General features: G+C 53.6%; 1 protein-coding gene across 2 annotated transcripts in view; it reads right to left on the reverse strand.

The window, feature by feature from the left end:
* Positions 1 to 9,059: 9,059 nt before the first annotated feature.
* Positions 9,060 to 20,636, reverse strand: part of SLC39A11 (solute carrier family 39 member 11) — a 64,326-nt gene continuing 52,749 nt past the window's right edge. For both annotated transcript variants that reach the window (XM_033077035.1, XM_033077034.1), the window contains exons 8-11: positions 12,308 to 12,406; positions 11,510 to 11,668; positions 9,469 to 10,195; positions 9,060 to 9,368 (exon numbers count right to left, since the gene is read on the reverse strand). In XM_033077035.1, the coding sequence (XP_032932926.1) occupies positions 10,117 to 10,195; positions 11,510 to 11,668; positions 12,308 to 12,406 (337 nt within the window). In that variant the 3' untranslated portion in view covers positions 9,060 to 9,368; positions 9,469 to 10,116. The remainder of the gene's footprint in view (positions 9,369 to 9,468; positions 10,196 to 11,509; positions 11,669 to 12,307; positions 12,407 to 20,636) is intronic.

Here is a 20,636-nt window from a genome sequence, read left to right on the forward strand (position 1 = left end):
CTCTTTAAAAATCAGAATTTCGTGTTGCTGGAGGCAGCTCCCTCGCAGCCGGTGCTCCAGGGGAACAGGTAGCTGTGCTGGAGTTTGTGTGGGATGGGGAACATCTGGAGCTGGGCACAAGGCAGCCTTTGTGCAGCTGGGGAGGGCCGGGCCAGCAACCAGCGCTGGTCTGGGACAGCTTCGGGAGAGGGGGAGGGAGAGGGAAAAACGCCGGAGGGAATCCACCCCCATCCGGAGGGAATCTGAGCCTGGATCGGAGCCTCCCAGCTCGCTGTGCTCACCTGCACGGCCCCCGGGGTCTCTGTGTCCCTGTCCCCATGGGAATCCTTCCTCCAGTTTGTCCTTGTCCCCATGGGAATCCTCCCCCCAATTTGTCCCTGTCCCCATGGGAACCCTCCCTCCTGTCTGTCCTTTCCCCATGGGAATTCTCCCTCCAGTTTGTCCCTGTCCCTATGGGAATCCTCCCTCCAGTTTGTCCCTGTCCCGATGGGATCCCCCTTCCAGTTTCTCCTTTCCCCAAGGGATCTCTCTTCCAGTTTTCCTTTCCTGATGGGATTGTCTCCCTCCAGTTTGTCCTTTCCCAATGGAATCCCTCACTCCAGTTTGTCCTGTCCCCATGGGAATCCTTCCTCCAGTTTGTCCTTTCCCGATGGGATTCTCTCCCTCCAGTTTGTCCTTTCCTGATGGAATCCCTCCTTCCAGTTTCTCCTTTCCCCATGGGATTCTCTCCCTCCGGTTTGTCCTGTCCCGATGGGATCCCTCCTTCCATTTCTCCTTTCTTGACGGGATCCCTTCTCCAGTTTGTCCTTTCCCTGTGGGAATCCTCCCCACAATTTGTCCCTGTCCCCATGGGATCCTTCCTCCAGTTTCTCCTTTCCTGATGGGATTCTCTCCCCCCAGTTTCTCCTGTCCCCATGGGATCTCCCCTCCACCTCGTCCCTGTCCCGGGGCTGTGGGAGCGCTCCCAGTCCCCCCCAGTTCGTTCCAGTCCTTCACTGGACCAGCTCCCAATCCCAGGGAATGTTCATCGGGAATGTTGGTGACAGGAGCAGGATCGGCACCGAGCTGTGACATTCCCACTCCGTGCAGGACAAACCATCACCATCAGCATTCCCAATTATTTTTTGTTCCCCTTTCTTTCCCAAGGTTAAAACTCCGCTGGAGCCTGGAGCATCCCAGTTTCTCCCACAGGGGTTTCAGGAGTGATTTCAAACACAAACCACATCTCACACCACGTTTGGCTTTTTCCTCTCCTTTTCCAAGCCGGAATTTATCCCAACTCATCTCTGCTGCTGGATGGACAAAAACCCAGGAGGATCCGCAGCTCCTTCCCCTGAATCCATCCTGGTGCGACCCTCAGGGTCAGAGAGCACCGGGAATTTGGGGGAGATTTCCTAAATCTTGTCTTGGTGAGAATTTCACCGGTTCTGGGTGGAGAGAAAATCGTTCGGAGGGCAGGGAGATGAATGCTGACACCAAGGACCCCCCCGGGGCCTCCCGAGTCATTAAACAAATTAAATCTCGGCAGGAGGAGCCCCGTGATGGGCTGTGAAACCCCCGCGGGCCCGGTAATTGCTCTGCAGCTCGGGTGGGTGGAGAGACAAAGAGATTTGGGGGATTTGGGGGAATTTTGGGGGGAATTTTGGGGGATTTTGGGGGGATTTTGGGGGAATTTTGGGGGATTTTTCCTCCCCTGGCGCAGCCGGCGGCAGCTCCGGCGCTTTTTGGATTCATGGAGAGCTCGGAGATTTGGCTGGGCTGGGATGGACTGGGATGTACTGGGATGGACTGGGATGGGCTGGGATGGACTGGGATGGACTGGGATGGGCTGGGATGGGCTGGGATGGACTGGGATGGACTGGGATGGGCTGGGATGGACTGGGATGGGGTCCTCCCCTGGAGAGAGCTCCCAGTCCCCCCAGTGGGTACAGAGTGGGCCCAGTCCCCCTGCACAGAGCTGGGGGTTCCAGTGGGACTGGGAATGGCAGGGTGGGGGTTCCAGTGGGATTGGGATCCTGGAGGAGCTGGGGGGGTCCCAGTGAAGCTGGGATCCTGGAAGAGAAGGGGATCCCGATGGAAGTTGGGGGTCCCTGTGGATCTGGGGGTCCCCAGGACAATTCCTGATGGAAGTTGGGGGTCCCTGTTGGTCCCAGTTCAGTTCCTGATGGAAGTTGGGGGTCCCTGTGGATCCGGGGGTCCCAGTGCATTTCCGGACAGGGGTTGGGGGTCCCTGTGGATCCAGGGGTCCCCAGGACACCCCTGGCTCCGGGACACCCCCACCCCAGCCGTTGGCAGCACCTCCCTCCATTGTTTCCCCAGCCGCGTTTTCCCCATGACCTCATCTTCCCTTGGCTCCCGCTGGCGATTTTATGGCAGGGAAAGGATTCTGCAGCCAAAGGAAAGCAGATCCAGGCTCCTCTTCCCCCCCTGTGCCGCTTCCAGCCGGGTTTGGTTCTGCTCCAGGCACAGGGATGGGGTGAGACGAGCTGGGAGCGGGTCAGGAACGTTCTCCTCGTTCCTGCAGGAACACGACAGGCTCCAGCCAGGGGTTGAAACAATTCCCCCCAGGAACCAGCCCTGGACACGAAAGTTTCTCAGTCATCATCAGCGTTTTGTAGGATTTTATTCAAATAAACTTTCAGGCTCCATTTCCTGCTGCTGAGATCCCCCTCGGAGGATTGGGAGGCACAAAAATCAGAAATCTCCCGAGGAAGCACATGGGGAGCATCCCCCTGAGATGGAGCAGTGAAAATGGGGATTTGGGGTAAAACAACCAGGAAAAAGGGGAGCAGGGGCTCATCCACGAGTTAAAATCCCAGGAATCAAACACGGAGCTGTTCAAGGGCTGGCTCAACAAAGCTACTGAGAGAGAGCCAATAAATACCTGAGAAATAACTGGGATTAAATTCAGAGCTGGGATTGTTCAGATGGAAAAGGGAAGAGTCCAGGGAGAGCTCAGAGCCCTGTGCAGGACCTGGAGAGCTGGAGAGGGGCTGGGGACAGGGAGGGAGGGACAAGGGACAGGGATGTAGGGGCTGGGGACAGGGATGGAGGGACAGGACACAGGGATGGAGGGACAGGACACAGGGATGGAGGGACAGGACACAGGGAATGGCTCCCACTGCCACAGGAAGGGATTTTGGGATTTTGGGATGGAATTCCTGGCTGGAGAAGCCCTGGGATGGAATTCCCAGAGGAGCTGTGGCTGCCCCTGGGAGTGTCCAAGGCCAGGCTGGAGCCTCTGGGATGTGGCAGTGTCCCTGTGGGACTGGAGGGGGTTTAAGGTCCCTCCCAACCCAAACCATCCCGGAATTCTCTGAAATCTCCTCTCCAGCATCAGCAACCCCCACACAAAATCTGCCCTGGGAAAAGAACAGCCCGAGCACAAATCCCTGTGCCCCCTTCACCTGCAAACCCAAATCCCTCAAACCCAAACCCCCCAAACCCTCCACCCCAAACCCAGGCTGGTCCCTGAGGCAGGAGAGGAGTCCTGGGACTGGGACTGGGACTGGGACTGGGACTGGGATTGGGACTGGAACTGGGACTAGGACTGGGACTGGGACTGGGACTGGGATTGGAACTGGAATTGGAACCAGAACTTCCAGACTGGGACTGGGACTGGAACCAGAACCTCCAGGCTGAATTAGGACCATGACTGGAATCAGAACTTCCAAACTGGGTTAGGACTGGAACTGGAACCAAAACCTCCAGGCTGGGACTGGAGCTAGAACTGGAACCAGAACCTGTGGGTTGGGATTAGGACTGGAACCAGAACCTCCAGACTGGGATTAGGACCGGGACTGGAATCAGAACCTCCAGGCTGGATTAGGACTGGAATCAGAACCTCCAGGCTGGATTAGGACCAGGACTGGAATCAGAACCTCCAGACTGGGATGAGGACTGGAATCAGAACCTCCAGGCTGGATCAGGACCAGGACTGGAATCAGAACCTCCAGGCTGGATTAGGACCAGGACTGGAATCAGAACCTCCAGGCTGGATTAGGACCAGGACTGGAATCAGAACCTCCAGGCTGGATTAGGACTGGAATCAGAACCTCCAGGCTGGATTAGGACTGGAATCAGAACCTGCAGGCTGGATCAGGACCAGGACTGGAATCAGAACCTCCAGGCTGGATTAGGACTGGAAATGGAATCAGAACTTCCAGGCTGGACCAGGACTGGCACCAGAACCTCCAGGCTGGGATGAGGACTGGAATCAGAACCTGCAGGCTGGATTAGGACTGGAATCAGAACCTCCAGGCTGGATTAGGACTGGAATCAGAACCTCCAGGCTGGATCAGGACCAGGACTGGAACCAGAACCTCCAGGCAGGACCAGGGCACACAGCCGGGCCGGAGGGGGCAGGGCAGCACGAGCAGCTCGGCTTTAATTGCGGCGCGGCTGCCAAGCCCAACAAAGCCGCGCTGGGAGAACAGAAGTCATTGTGTTGGGTGTGCAGGTCGGGATTGTTGCCGTGCCGAGGGAGGGAGGTGAAATCCATCCCTCCCTCCCTCCCTCCATCCCTCCCCGGTGACTCAGGTGCCCGAGCCGCCCCGGGCGCATCTCGCAGCAGCGGCTCCAGCCCCGGGCTCATAATGGGATTATTGTTCCTTTGCGTGCAAAGCCTCGCTCGGGCTCGGTGTCCCCGCCCTGCCCTGCAAACCGCAGCCCCGGCACGGCCCGGGACAGCCCCGCTCCTTCCTGGCATCCCCCAGAGCCAGGGAGCGGGGAATGAATGGGGGGGAGGGACGCGTGGGGGAGAGAGGCAGCCCCACGGGGATCATCAGATCCATGGGGATCATCAGATCCATGGGGATCGTCCTGTCCTGAAGGGGATCCACGGGAATCATCCTGTCCTGAAGGGATCACCCAGATCCATGGGGATCGTCCTGTCCTGAAGGGATCATCCAGATCCACAGGGATCACCCAATCCTAAAGGGATCATCCAATCCCACAAGGATCATCCAGTCCTAAAGGGATCATCCTGTCCTAAAGGGATCATCTGGATCCATAGGGATCATCCAGCCCCACGGGGATCATCAGATCCATGGGGATCATCAGATCCATGGGGATCGTCCTGTCCTAAAGGGATCATCCAGATCCGTGGGGATCATCCTGTTCTAAAGGGATCATCTGGATCCATGGGGATTATCCAATCCATAGGGATCATCCAATCCATAGGGATCGTCCTGTCCTAAAGGGATCATCGAGATCCACAGGGATCATCCAGTCCTAAAGGGATCATCCTGTTCTAAAGGGATCATCTGGATCCATGGGGCTCATCCAATCCATAGGGATCATCTTGTCCTAAAGGGATCATCCAGATCCATAGGGATCATCCTGTCCTGAAGGGATCATCCTGTCCCACAGGGATCATCCGGATCCATGGGGATCATCCTGCCCTAAATGGATCATCCAGATCCACAGGAATCATCCAAATCCACAGGGATCATCCAGTCCTAAAGGGATGATCCAGATCCATAGGGATCATCCAGATCCACAGGGATCATCCAATCCTAAAGGGATCACCCAATCCCACAGGGATCATCCAGCCCTAAAAGAATCATCCAGATCCATAGGGATCATCCAATCCTAAAGGGATCATCCAATCCCACGCCTGCCCAGACACCCAAACAATCCCAACCTGTGGGAAAGGGGAAGAAAGGAAAAGGAAAAGGAAAAGGAAAAGGAAAAGGAAAAGGAAAAGGAAAAGGAAAAGGAAAAGGAAAAGGAAAAGGAAAAGGAAAAGGAGAAAAAGGAGAAAGGACTCAGCAGCCTCTGAATCTCCCCTTGAGTTTTAGGGCTCATCCCTCCAGGCCCCAGAGGATTTCCCTGGGGGTTCCTCCCTGATTTCCCTGCCAGTGCTGGTCCCAGGCAGCACCTCCATGCTTTGGCCTCTGAAACACAAAAAATCCCCACAATAAAAGCAGGAAAATCCAGCCAGCCCTGCATTCCTGGGCTTTTCCTGGGCCTGGCCCAGCCCTGGGAGCAGCAGCTCGTGCACAGGCAGCACCAGGGCAGCTCCAGTGCCAAGCACAGACACCTCAGGGCTGGGAGGAACTGGGGATTTCCCCTTTATTTCCCCTTTATTTCCCATTATTTCCCCATTCTCAGGTCACCCCCTTCATCAGCAGGGCCTGGAAAACCCCAAAACAGCCACAAAAGCAAAGAGGCCACAAATACAGGCTGGGGGTTGGGGTGACTTTGAACCCCACCAAAAGAAATTGCATTTATTTGGGGAGGGTTGAAGTTTAACTGCAGAGGGGTCCCAGGTTAAGTTTCCCTCCAACCAGTGCTAAAATTTGGTGATTTTAAAATGCTAAAATGCTAAAATTTGATGATTTTAAGGCCATGCTCAAGAATCTAAAAGTTTTACTGAGAAATTAGCTGGTCAGGGCTGCTCCTGCACCAGCTTTCCCCTCACCCCAAGGAATGGGGAGATGATTTAATTTCCCTCCAGGGGATAAACAGAAAAGTGGGATTTTCCTCTGGGATCCCTAGAAATCCTCTGGGATTTCTGAATCCTTCCCCAGGGATCCATCCCTGCAGGATTAAATGTTTGATGTGACATTATCCAAGCAGGATTAAATGTTTGATGTGACATTATCTCCCAGCAATCTGATTACAAGGCTGCCTTTAACTCTCTCATGGATTTTTTTTTTTGGTACCAGCTGGCACCACACACCAGGAATTAAACCAGGAGCAGGCTGGAGAATCCCAAGCTTTGGACAGCAGAGGATTTGAAGGTTTTTAAGGCTGAGGGCTCAGAGTTTTGATTCCCAGCTGGGGCAGATCCCTTCCCTCACCTTTTAAAAAAGAGCCTGACACCCCCTGCTCATCCTGCTGCAGGCTGAATTCCCAAATTTCCCACACCCAGGATGAAACTGCCTTTCCTTGCCATCCCCAAGGAATCCCCTGCCCAGCCAGGAGCTCGGACAGAGGAACAAGAGGCTGGAGAGAGGAAACCCAGAGGGGTGGGGGGAGCAAATCTGGGATTTATGGTACCCAAACAACTCTGTGCAAACTCCATTTCCCATTTATTGGAAGCAATCACAGTTCAAAGGTCAAATCCATCAACAAACGGGAGCTTTGGATCATCCAGAGGGACACACAGAGGAAAAAACAAGAAACAAAAAAAACAAAACAAAACAAAAAAAATTTAAGGATTAAAAAAGGGACAGCTCCAACTCCGTTTATTCCAGCTCAGTTTATCCCAGCTCAGTTTATTCCAAATGAGTTTATTCCAGCTCAGTTTGTTTATTCCAGTTCAGTTTATCCCAGCTCAGTTTATCCCAGCTCAGTTTATCCCAGCTCAGTTTAGTCCAGCTCAGTTTATTTATCCCAGCTCAGTTTATCCCAGCTCAGTTTGTTTATTCCAGTTCAGTTTATCCCAGCTCAGTTTATCCCAGCTCAGTTTATTCCAGTTCAGTTTATTCCAGTTCAGTTTATCCCAGCTCAGTTTATCCCAGCTCAGTTTATCCCAGCTCAGTTTATTCCAGCTCAGTTTAGTCCAGCTCAGTTTATTTATCCCAGCTCAGTTTATCCCAGCTCAGTTTGTTTATTCCAGTTCAGTTTATCCCAGCTCAGTTTATCCCAGCTCAGTTTATTCCAGTTCAGTTTATTCCAGTTCAGTTTATCCCAGCTCAGTTTATCCCAGCTCAGTTTATTCCAGTTCAGTTTATCCCAGCTCAGTTTATCCCAGCTCAGTTTATTCCAGCTCAGTTTAGTCCAGCTCAGTTTATTTATCCCAGTTCAGTTTATCCCAGCTCAGTTTATCCCAGCTCAGTTTATTCCAGTTCAGTTTATTCCAGTTCAGTTTATCCCAGCTCGGTTTATCCCAGCTCAGTTTATTCCAGTTCAGTTTATCCCAGCTCAGTTTATCCCAGCTCAGTTTATCCCAGCTCAGTTTGTTTATTCCAGCTCAGTTTATCCCAGCTCAGTTTATTCCAGATGAGTTTATCCCAGCTCAGTTTATCCCAGCTCAGTTTATCCCAGCTCAGTTTATTCCAGCTCAGTTTATCCCAGCTCAGTTTATTCCCTCCCACAGGAGGGTCAGGGAAGGTTCAGGGGAGCCCTTTGTGCTGGAGGTTGGAATGAGGGGGAGCTGGGATTTGGAACCCTGGGGATTCCAGCCTGGATCAATCTCAGGAGCCATTCCAGAAATGCTGGGGGAGCACCAGGAGAAGAGGCAGGAACTCTGCATGGCTCTGCAGGTGGGATCATGAATCCATCCTGGGGATCCATCCTGGGAGATCCATCCTGGGAGATCCATCCTGGGGGATTCATCCTGGGGATCCATCCTGGGGGATTCATCCTGGGGGATTCATCCTGAGGGATTAATCCTGGGGATCCATCCTGGGAGATCCATCCTGAGGGATTGGGGATTCATCCTGGGGGATCCATCCTGAGGAATTCATCATGGGGGATCAGTCCTGAGGGATCCATCCTGAGGGATTAATCCTGGGGGATCCATCCTGGGGAATTAATCCTGAAGGATCCATCCTGGGGGATCCATCCTGGGGGATTCATCCTGAGGGATTGGGGATCCATCCTGGGGATCCATGTTGAGGGATCCATGTTGAGGGATTCATCCTGGGGATCCATCCTGGGGGATTGGGGATTCATCCTGGGGGATCAGTCCTGGGGGCTTCATTCTGGGGGATCCATCCTGGGGAATCCATCCCGAGGGATTCATCCTGGGGGATTCATCCTGGGGATCCATCCTGAGGGATTGGGGATTCATCATGGGGGATCCATCCTGGGGATCCATCCTGGGGGATTCATTCTCCAGCTCCTGCTCTTCCTGCAGCAGAGCAGGATGAACCTGGCCTGGCCCTGCAGGAGTTCTGGATCTCTGGAATCCAGCAATCCCCTGGGAATTGCTCCAGGCAGGGACAGTGTGCAGCTCCCACCTTGCCTGTCACAGAGGACTCAAATCCTCCTTTCCTGGTGTTTGTTCCCAAAAAAACCCTGGAATATTGGACACAGCACATGGGGACAGAGCCCCTCTGAGATACATTTAGCAAAATAAAAATGACATTTCCCTCTTGCAGAGATGCCAAGAAAATTGATCTTTATTTGCCTGGACTGTCTCCATCCATCCAAAGCAATCCCTGCAGCATTCCCCAGGAGCAGCAGGATGTGGGGGAGCTCTGATCACACCCCAGAAAGGGTGGAATTCTGGAATTCCAGCCTCCCTCAGGAGTCACTGCATTCCAGTGCCTCAGTGCTCAGGGAGAATTCCCAACCTCCCACAGAACAGAGAGGATCAAAATCCCAATTTCCTTCCTTGCAGAGCCCAGCCCAGCATCACCCAAGGCCCCTTCCAAGGGGAAAACCCAGCCAGGACCTGGGAGAACAACCAGGACCTGGGAGAACCCAAACAGGACCTGGGAGAACAACCAGGACCTGGGGCACCCAAACAGGACCTGGAGAACCCAAACAGGACCTGGGGCACCCAAACAGGACCTGGAGAACCCAAACAGGACCTGGAGCACCCAGCCAGGACCTGGAGCACCCAGCCAGGATCTGGAGCACCCAAACAGGACCTGGAGCACCCAGCCAGGATCTGGAGCATCCAGCCAGGACCTGGAGCATCCAGCCAGGACCTGGAGCACCCAGCCAGGATCTGGAGCACCCAGCCAGGATCTGGAGCATCCAGCCAGGATCTGGAGCATCCAGCCAGGACCTGGAGCATCCAGCCAGGACCTGGAGCACCCAGCCAGGACCTGGAGCATCCAGCCAGGACCTGGAGCACCCAAACAGGATCTGGAGCACCCAGCCAGGACCTGGAGCACCCAAACAGGACCTGGAGCACCCAGCCAGGACCTGGAGCATCCAGCCAGGACCTGGAGCACCCAAACAGGATCTGGAGCACCCAAACAGGATCTGGGAACACCCAGCCAGGACCTGGAGCACCCAGCCAGGATCTGGAGCACTCAGCCACGTTTGTGCTTGGAAATCACCGCCAGGAACTCGCAGGGGAAGGGGAGATACAAAATCAGAGCAAATCAACACCAAACCAGATCCCCAAATTCTATGTACAGGAGCAGTCCTGGGGCGTGTTGGGCTCCAGCCCTGCAGGCTCTGAGGTGTCTGAGGGGCTGAGGCTCTGTCCTAGCCCAGCCCCACATCCAGGGACATCATCACCACAAATCCCAGCATGGAGCTCCAGGATGCCAGCTTCCCATTGCCACTGCAGGGACACAGGAAGGAAAGGGTTAATTGACATTAATTAATGCCTTGTCTTCATTTCTGCCTGGATTAAAACACAGAGATGAATTTTTCATTGGGGTTGGGTTGTTGTTAAATCTGATTTAAAGCACTGAAGTGAGCAAAATGGATTCAGGTCCAGCTGGTTCCAAGGTTTTAAAGCTGATCAGTCCAATAAAGAGTTAACATCTGTATTATTTATCATTTTGGGCCAAAAACCAAACACCACAAATAGTGCAGTGCAGCACTACCTGCCCAACCAAAAATTACTGCCTGAAATCATGGAGGAACAGAAAAGGAGAAAGAGAAAAAACTCAAAATCTCCATCTTGTCCCACACCCATTGCTATATTCTAAAAATCCCTATATTCTAAAATTTATTCTAAAATTTATTTGATTCTAAAGTAAAATAAATTTATTACTAAATTCCAAACTGAAATCACACCCTGCTATTTAACTGCACAGCAGTGATTTTAACTCCATCACTCAAATTTGGAATCCTTCTCCAAGGCCTCAAGTCAAAATAAATGTTCTCTAGGGAGTCAGTGTCAGAAAGCACAGAAAGTTCAGAATTCCCAGGTTTTAGGGTTCAGAAAGCACAGAAAATTCAGAATTCTCAGGTTTAGGGTTCAGAAAGCACAAAAAATTCAGAATTCCCAGGTTTCAGGATTCAGAAAGCACAAAAAGTTCAGAATTCCCAGGTTTCAAGGTTCAGAATTCCCAGATTTCAGGGTTCACAAAGCCCAGAAAATTCAGAATTCCCAGGTTTCAGGGTTCAGAACTCCCAGGTTTCAGGGTTCACAAAGCCCAGAAAATTCAGAATTCCCAGGTTTCAGGGTTCAGAACTCCCAGGTTTCAGGGTTCACAATTCCCAGGTTTCAGAATTCCCAGGTTTCAGGGTTCAGAATTCCCAGGTTTCAGGGTTCAGAATTCCCAGGTTTCCAACCAGAGGGGAGAGGCAGAGCTGGGAGCAGGGAAATCCCAACCCTGCTGCTCGTGTCCCATCCCAAGGGATGTCCCCATTCCCCAGCAATGTCCCCATTCCCCAGCAATGTCCCCATTCCCCAGCAATGTCCCCACTCCCCAGCAGTGCCCTGGCTGCACCCTGACCCCCCCAGCTCCCCAAACCCCATCTCCAGCCCTGGGATCATTAATTCCCTTTTCTCCCTGGAGCATTCCCAGCCCCCCTCCCCTTGCTGGGAGTTTTATTCCCTCTGCTCCCAAACCCCCCCATTCCCACGGACACTCCTCGCTCCCAGGGGTGCTGGGGGGCACCCAGGGGTGGGGAGGGGTCTCACCAGCTCTGTGCCTCGGGGATGATGTCATCCAGCACCACGTAGACCATGGCTCCAGCAGCAAAGCCCAGCGCGTACGGGAGGAGCGGCTCGGCCAGCACCACGGCAAAGGCACCCAGGACACCAGCCAGGGGCTCCACCATCCCACTGAGCTGCCCAAACCTGCCAGGAAAACCCCAAAAATCACTACAGAGCCAGCCAGGGGCTCCACCATCCCACTGAGCTGTCCAAACCTGCCAGGAAAATCCAAAATATCCCTGCAGAGCCAGCCAGGGGCTCCACCATCCCACTGAGCTGTCCAAACCTGCCAGGAAATCCAAAATATCCCTGCAGAGCCAGCCAGGGGCTCCACCATCCCACTGAGCTGCCCAAACCTGACAGGAAAACCCCCAAAATCCCTGCAGAGCCAGCCAGGGGCTCCACCATCCCACTGAGCTGTCCAAACCTGCCAAAATCACCCCAAAAATCCCTGCAGAGCCAGCCAGGGGCTGATGTTGGGATCAGGGATGTTGGATCAGGGATTGTTTGAATCAGGGATTGTTGGATCAGGGATTTCTGGGATCAGGGATTGCTGGGATCAGGGATTTCTGGGATCAGGGATGTTGGATCAGGGATGTTGGATCAGGGATGCTGGATCAGGGATTGTTTGGATCAGGGATGTTGGATCAGGGATGTTGGATCAGGGATTTCTGGGATCAGGGATTGCTGGGATCAGGGATGTTGGATCAGGGATTGTTTGGATCAGGGATGTTGGATCAGGGATTTCTGGGATCAGGGATGCTGGAGCAGGGAGCAGCTCACCAGAACGCTTTCCAGGTGGAGAACCCAGCGCCACGCAGGGGCAGGCTGACTGCCAGCCCCTCTGGGAAGTTCTGGATCCCAATCCCAATGGCTAAATTCCTACAAAAAGCACAAATAAATCCATTTATTTCTGTCAGGGGCAAAGCTCAGCTGCAGGAGTTTGGGATTTTTGGGGAGTGTTTCAGACACCACACAGGGCTCCACACAAATCCTGTCCCACACCTGGAGTTTTCTCTTTTCTTCTTCTTTGCTGGGCTGTGCTGGTGGCACTGGGGGACACCAGCAGTGGGACCATGCTGGGGGGCTCCAGCACTGAGGGGTCAGGCTCTGAGGGGTCTCCAGAGGGATCCCAGAGCCTCCCCCAAGCTCAGCTCCCCTCTGCCAACACCTCCCAGCTCCCTTTTCTCACCCCCTCACTTCCTATGAGGAAAATAAGCCCGGTGAGAAAAAGCTCTGTGGGTTGTTTGAACTTCTCCCAGGGTTTACAGAAGAGGGGAGGGGAAGGGGGAGAGGCTCTGGGTTTCCCTGAGCAGGACAGGCCATTACAATCACCAACATTATTCCAGGAGAGAGAGGGAGGACGGAGGGGGAAAACCATCCCTGCTGGAAAACACTGCAGCCGCTGTCTGAGCTGGGTTTTTTTTTTTTCCTCCTTCCCTGGCTCAGCACAAAGCAGCTATTGCTGCTCCTGGCCACAACAAACTCACAGGAGGGAGCTGGGAATGCAGGGGGCTGTGTGGGAAGAGCCCACTGGGAATGGGGCAGGAGGGAGGGATGGGACTGGGGGAGAGCCAGGGGAACCCAGCAGGGTTTGTCCCTGTGCCCTCCCTCCCCTGCTTCCCACACAGCCCACAGGAAAACCCATCTGTGCTCCCCAGGAAAACCCATCTGTGCCCCCTAAAACCAGGAACAACCCCAGGAAAACCCATCTGTGCTCCCCAAATCCAGGAACAACCCCAGCAGAGCCCCAGGATAACCCATCTGTGCTCCCCAAATCCAGAACAACCCCAGGAAAACCCATCTGTGCTCCCTAAAACCAGAACAACCCCAGGAAAACCCATCTGTGCTCCCCAGGATAACCCAACCATGCTCCCCAAATCCAGGAACAACCCCAGGATATTCTGATCCCAAGGGATATTCCTGTCCTAAAGGATATTCCATCCCAAGGGATATTCCTGTCCCAATCCCAAGGGATATTCTGATCCCAAGGGATATTCCTGTCCCAGACCTTTGGGATATTCCTGCCCTATTCCTTGGATTATTCCTACCCAGCCTCAATGGATATTCCAGCTCAATCCCAAGAGATATTCCTGCCCTGTCCCTTGGGATATTTCTGTTCCAAGGGATATTTCATCCCAAGGAATATTCCTGTCCCACTCCCAAGAGATATTCCAGCCCAATCCCAAGGGATATTCCTGTTTCAAGGGACATTCCAGTCCCAATGAATATTCCTGCCCACTCCCAAGGGATATTCCTGCTCTATCTCTTGGATTATCCCAGCCCTGTCCCCTGGGATATCCCAGCCCATTCCCGTGGATTATCCCAGCCCTGTCCCTTGGGATATCCCAGCCCTCTCCCGTGGATTATCCCAGCCCTCTCCTGTGGATTATCCCAGCCCTGTCCTTTGGGATATCCCAGCCCTCTCCTGTGGATTTTCCCAGCCCTGTCCTGTGGATTATCCCAGCCCTGTCCCCTGGGATATCCCAGCCCATTCCCGTGGATTATCCCAGCCCTGTCCCGTGGATTATCCCAGCCCTGTCCCCTGGGATATCCCAGCCCTGTCCCATGGATTATCCCAGCCCTGTCCCGTGGATTATCCCAGCCCTGTCCCGTGGATTATCCCAACCCTGTCCCCTGGGACATCCCAGCCCTCTCCCGTGGATTTTCCCAGCCCGTGCCCGGGGCTGTCCCCGCTCAGGGAGCCGATCAAAGCCGCTTTGTGTCGGGGAACAAAGGCGCGTTTGACGGGAATAGGTGCGGATTCTTGGAAAGCTTCCCCGGGCACAGGGGAATCCATTGTAAAACAGGGACAGGGGACAGGGGACAGGGACACAGGAAAACCTGTGGGGTGAAGGGTTTGGGGCTCTGAAGAGAGGAGGAGAAAGGTGGAGAGTTTCTATTTTAAACAACCTGCAAATAAATCCAATTTTTACATCCTCATAGCAGGCCAGCCCTAAATAAAGTGGGATTTAAGGAGGTGGCTGCACTGAGCTGGGGAGGGCTGGGAGAGACAAAACTTTATAAAGGTTATTGCAGTAATTTCACCATTATAAACTGCACCATTTTGATTAAAATTTTGGTCTGAACTCAAAGTGTGGCTTATAATGACACCCCTGGGATCTTTCCTGGGAACATCCCTGGAATCTGGGATTGTCCTGGGAACATCCCTGGAATCTTTTCTGGAACATCCCTGGAATCTGGGATCTTTTCTGGGAAAATCCCTGAAATCTTTTCTGGGAACATGCCTGGAATCTTTTCTGGAACATCCCTGGGATCTTTTCTGGAACATCCCTGGGATCTTTTCTGGAACATCCCTGGAATCTTTCCTGGGAACATCCCTGGAATCTGAGATCTTTTCTGGGAAAATCCCTGAAATCTTTTCTGGGAACATCCCTGAAATCTGGGATCTTTTCTGGGAAAATCCCTGGGATCTCTTCTGGGAACATCCCTGGGATCTTTTCTGGGAACATCCCTGGAATCTTTCTGAGAACATTCCTGGGATCTTTTCTGGGAACATCCCTGAAATCTTTTCTGGGAAAATCCCTGGGATCTTTTCTGGAAAATCCCTGGAATCTTTTCTGGAACATCCCTGGGATCTTTTCTGGGAACATCCCTGAGATCTTTTCTGGGAAAATCCCTGGGATCTCTTCTGGGAACATCCCTGGGATCTTTTCTGGGAACATCCCTGAGATCTTTTCTGGGAAAATCCCTGAAATCTTTCCTGGGAACATCCCTGGAATCTGGGATTGTCCTGGGAACATCCCTGGAATCTTTTCTGGGAACATCCTGAGAATGGGTCCCCAGGTGACAATTCCCCCCCCAAACCCCTCTGCTGTAACCAACCCCAAAAATCCACACTCAGCTTCATCCTAAGAGCTCTGCCAAAAATCTGCCCCCAGAGCTTTAAATCTTCCCAAATTCTCTGTGTCCAGTGGTGCCCAGATAAAACACCTCACCCTGCTTCCCAAATCCCTTTATTTCTCATCTGCTCCGAGGAATTTATGGCATTTAACTCCTCATTTAAACCTCCCTGGCCTTGGGAAGAGCAGAGAAAAAGGAAAATCTGGGAATGCTCAGGGTTGGCCCTGTGAGAGAAGGCACCAATCCTAAATTTGGGGAGAGGAGTGGGATGGGAACAGGGAATCAAGCATCAATCCTAAATTTGTGTGGAAGAATTGGGATAGGAATGTGGAACCAGCCACCAATCCCAGATTTGGGGAGAGAAGTGGGAACATGGAACCAGGCATCAATCCCAAATTTGTGTGGATGAATTGGGATGGGAACAAGGAACCAGGCACCAATCCCAGATTTGGGGAGAGGAGTGGGAACAGGAACTTGGATGTTCCCACCTGGTGTCAGCTGGGAGAGGAGCAGCAGCCCAGCATGGGAATTCTCATCCCACCAGCTCTGCATTCCACCCACAGGGACAGAAAAATAAAAACTCCACAGGAGTGCAGAAAACCCATCCCTGTTCCATGCCCAGCTTTGTCTGAGTCAGACTTGCAGGGATTTTTTTTGCCAAGTTATTCCCTGGAACATCCAGGCCCACGCTCTGCAGCTGTGCCCTGGCACTCAGGGAAGGTGGAAGGATCCTGGAGCACCAGTTCCACCTGAGCTTCCCAAGATCCAATAAAAAAAATGCTGAAAATCCTGGTTTGGGCATCCCCAGGTTCCATTTTCCAGCCTTAACAACAATCTCTGATTAAATATTTCCAATGAGAGCCACGAGTGACTCTGAAATCTGCACCCACAGGGAGATTCCTGCTGGAAAAGCATCCCTGGAGCTGGAAAACAGCTCAGCCAGAGCAAAACCACAGGAAAAGGATCAGCCAGGGGTGCAGGAGCACAGAGCTGGGCTTGGCACAGGAATCCAAGCCCATGGTGCAGCAGATTCCCTTTTCCTGCCCCAATTCCTGCTCACCCACACCCTCCTCCTCCTCCTCAAACACATTCCCAAATCTTTCTGCTGTTAAAAATTCCCTGGCACAGGTTTCTTCCAGTTTTTTCTGCAGCACAACCCAGGCACACTCCTGAGTTGCAGCAATCCTGCCCGAGGAAATTAATTTTATGGCAAATTTCTCCTTGACAAAAAAAACATAAATCCTCAGGAAGCAGCAACGCTCTGTAAGAAAATGGATTTGGCTTTTGTAGCACGGGGATGAGCTCCTGCAGCCAGCAAAGAGCTCCTGGGGAGGGCAGGTTTGGGGTTTGGGGGGTGCAGATTTGGGATTTAGGATTTGGGATTTGGGAGATGTAGATCCAGGATTTGGGAGGTGCAGATTTGGGATTTAGGATTTGGGAGGTGCAGATTTGGCAGGGGCAGATTTGGGATTTGGGAAGTGCAGATTCAGGATTTGGGGGGTGCAGATTTGGGAGATGCAGATTTAGGATTTGGGAAGTGCTCATTTGGGATTTGGGAGATGCAGATTCAGGATTTGGGATTTGGGAGATGCAGATTCAGAATTTGGGGGGTGCAAATTTAGGATTTGGGAAGTGCAGATTTAGGATTTGGGAGGTGCAGATTTGGGATTTGGGAGGTGCAGATTTGGGATTTAGAAGATGCAGATTTGGAATGTGCAGATTTGGGATTTGGAAGGGGCAGATTCAGGATTTGTGGGGTGCAGATTTGGGAAGTGCAGATTTAGGATTTGGGAGGTGCTGATTTGGGATTTGGGAAGTGCTGATTTGGGATTTGGGAGGTGCTGATTTGGGATTTGAGAGGTGCAGATTCAGGATTTAGGACTTGGGAGATGCAGGTTTGGGATTTGGGAGGTGCAGATTCAGAATTTGGGATTTGGGAAATGCAGATTTGGTATTTGGGAGGTGCAGATTCAGAATTTGGGAGGTGCAGATTTGGGAAGTGCAGATTTAGGATTTGGGAGGTGCAGATTTAGGATTTGGGATGTGCTGATTTGGGATTTGGGAGGTGCTGATTTGGGATTTGAGAGGTGCAGATTCAGGATTTAAGATTTGGGATTTGGGAAATGCAGGTTTGGGATTTGGCAGGGGCAGATTCAGGATTTGGGAAGTGCTGATTTGGGATGTGCAGATTTGGGATTTGGGAGGTGCAGTCAGGATTTGGGAGGTGCAGATTTGGGATTTGGGGGGTGAACACAGCCAGCCCCTTGTGGGACCTGGTCTGGTCCCTCTCCTGCTCCATCCAGCTCTGGGAAAGCCACTGGGGAAGGGGAGCAGGGTCAGACAGCCCTGCCTGTCCCCTGCCTGTCCCTGCCTGTCCCCTCCATCCCCTGCCTGTCCCTGCCTGTCCTGAGCCTGTCCTGAGCCTGTCCTGAGCCTGTCCCTGTCTGTCTCTGTCTCTCCTGTGCCCCTGTCTGTCCCTGTCCCCACTCTGTCCCTGCTCCCAGCAGCTCCAGCCCCATCTGGCTCCTGTCAGAGCATCCCCCCAGGGATGGGAGGGCAGGATGGGATCCTCCAGGGAGGGGAGGCAGGATCGGATCCTCCAGGGAAGGGGAGGGCAGGATGGGATCCTCCAGGGAGGGGAGGGCAGGATCGGATCCTCCAGGGAAGGGGAGGGCAGGATGGGATCCCCCCAGGGAAGGGGAGGGCAGGATCGGATCCTCCAGGGAAGGGGAGGGCAGGATGGGATCCTCCAGGGAGGGAAGGGGAGGCAGGATCGGATCCTCCCCCGCGGTTCAGGGCAGCCAGAGCAGCTTTTCCAAGCCGTGCCTGCCCTTCTCCTCACCTTCCTGCCTGGAAGGCGGCCAGGAGCAGCCCCAGCCTTCCCCAGTCCCTTCTGGAGGGAACCTTCCCCTCCCGGGCACACCCTGGCACTGCTGCTCCTCTCCCGGCCCCGCAGCACTTGGTTCCCTCCCGGTGGAAATTCCCGATATTCCATCCCTGCAGGCAGCAGGGTAGCAGCAGCACAGCCCCACAGGGGTGAGGAACAGCTCAGCCCCCACGGGAATCACCCCAAAAGGGGCAGCTGCCACCAGCCCAGCTCCAACCCCATCCTGGGATTGTGCCCTGGGACACTTGTGGGGATGGGGCAGCCAAAGCTGCTCTGGGAATTCCATCCCAGCCCCTCTCAGGGAACAATTCCTCACCAATATCCCACCCGACCCTGCCCTCAGGCAGTGGGGAGCTGTTCCATTCCCTATTCCTGTTCCCATTCCCGTTCCCATTCCCTATTCCTGTTCCCATTCCCATTCCTGTTCCCATTTCCTATTCCTGTTCCCATTTCCTATTCCTGTTCCCATTTCCTATTCCTGTTCCCATTCCCAATCTCTATTCCCCATTCCTGTTCTGATTCCTGTTCCTATCTCCATTCCCCATTCTCGTTCCCATTTGTGTTCCCATTCCCTATTCCTGTTCTCATTCCCATTCCTGTTCCCATTCCCCATTCCCAATCCCATTCCCATTCCCCTGGCACAGCCTCTCCCTGGATTCTCCCCCCAGACAATCCCGGCTGATCCAGGGGCTCTGCCCCAGCTGCAGCTCCCGGAGCATCCCAGAGGATCCCAGAGCATCCCAGAGGATCCCAGAGGATCCCAGGGCATCCCGGAGGATCCCGGAGGATCCCAGAACATCGCAGAACATCGCAGAGCATCCCAGAACATCCCAGAGCATCCCAGAACATCGCAGAGCATCCCGGCCGCAGGAACAGAGGCTGCACACCCGGGGGCAGCAAAGAAACGCTCAGGGGAACGGGAGGGGCTGGGATGAGCTGGGAATGGGCAGGGAATGGGCAGGGAATGGGCAGGGAATGGGCAGGACGAGCTGGGAATGAGCTGGGAATGGGCAGGGAATGGGCAGGGAATGGGCAGGATGAGCTGGGAATGGGCACGATGGGGAATCCCGGGATCCTGGATGAGCCAGGATGAGAGTCCCAGGATGCAGGATGAGCTGGGAATGGGCAGGGAATGGGCAAGATTTTCCCTTTGGATGTGTCCAGAGCCTCGCTCATTAAATAGAATTCCAGCTTTTTTCCCAGCCTCCAGAGCCCCAAGGAGCCTCCTGGAGATTCCCAGAGGATTCCCCAGCCCCAGGCAGTGACAGGCAGGCTGGTGGCAGTGCAGATTCTGTCCCCTCTGCAGCTGACTCCATTTGCATCGGGATTTTCCTGCTCCAGATGCCACCTTTCATCTCCCATGATGAATGCCTTGGAAATCCAGAGAAAGCACCAGCTGCTTCTGCCTTCCCAGCCTCCCTGGAGCAGCTGAGGGGGAAAACTCCTTTTGTTCCAGCATCTCCTGAGCTGCCTTTGTGAAGAGCCTTTTATCAGCAAAGGTTGGGAAACAGAGCTGGAGCATCCTGCTTTTGTCACTGGGATCTGTGGCAGTGGGGTCCCATTCTCAGGGATGGCCCAGGTTTGGGATGTGGCCACAGAGGGGCTGGACAGGTCCAAAATCAGCCTGGACAGGTCCAAAATCAGCCTGGACAGGTCCAAAATCAGCCTGGATGGATCCAAATCAGCCTGGGTGGATCCTAAATCAGCCTGGGTGGATCCTAAATCAGCCTGGACAGGTCCAAAATCAGCCTGAGTGGATCCTAAATCAGCCTGGGTGGATCCAAATCAGCCTGGATGGATCCCAAAACAGCCTGGATGGATCCCAGATCAGCCTGAGTGGATCCTAAATCAGCCTGGGTGGATCCAAATCAGCCTGGATGGATCCTAAACCAGCCTGGATGGATCCCAGATCAGCCTGGGTGGATCCCAAATCAGCCTGGGTGGATCCCAAATCAGCCTGGGTGGATCCCAGATCAGCCTGGATGGATCCCAGATCAGCCTGGACAGACCCTAAATCAGCCTGGGTGGATCCAAATCAGCCTGGATGGATCCCAGATCAGCCTGGACAGACCCTAAATCAGCCTGGGTGGATCCAAATCAGCCTGGGTGGATCCCAGATCAGCCCTGGGTGGATCCTAAATCAGCCTGGGTGGATCCCAGACCAGCCCTGGCCCCCACAGATCCTTCAGCAGGAATCATGGAATGGTTTGGGTTGGAAAGGACCCCAAGATCACCCCTGCCATGAGCAGGGACCTTTCACCATCCCAGGTTCTCCAGACCCCTCAGGGATCAGGGATCCCATCCCAGGGAGGAATTGCTCCCTAAAATCCAGGCTGGTCCCGTTTTCCCTGGGCCACAGCA

This window comes from Catharus ustulatus, chromosome 20, assembly GCF_009819885.2.
Source record: "Catharus ustulatus isolate bCatUst1 chromosome 20, bCatUst1.pri.v2, whole genome shotgun sequence".
In the NCBI taxonomy this organism is placed as follows: Eukaryota; Metazoa; Chordata; class Aves; order Passeriformes; family Turdidae; genus Catharus; species Catharus ustulatus.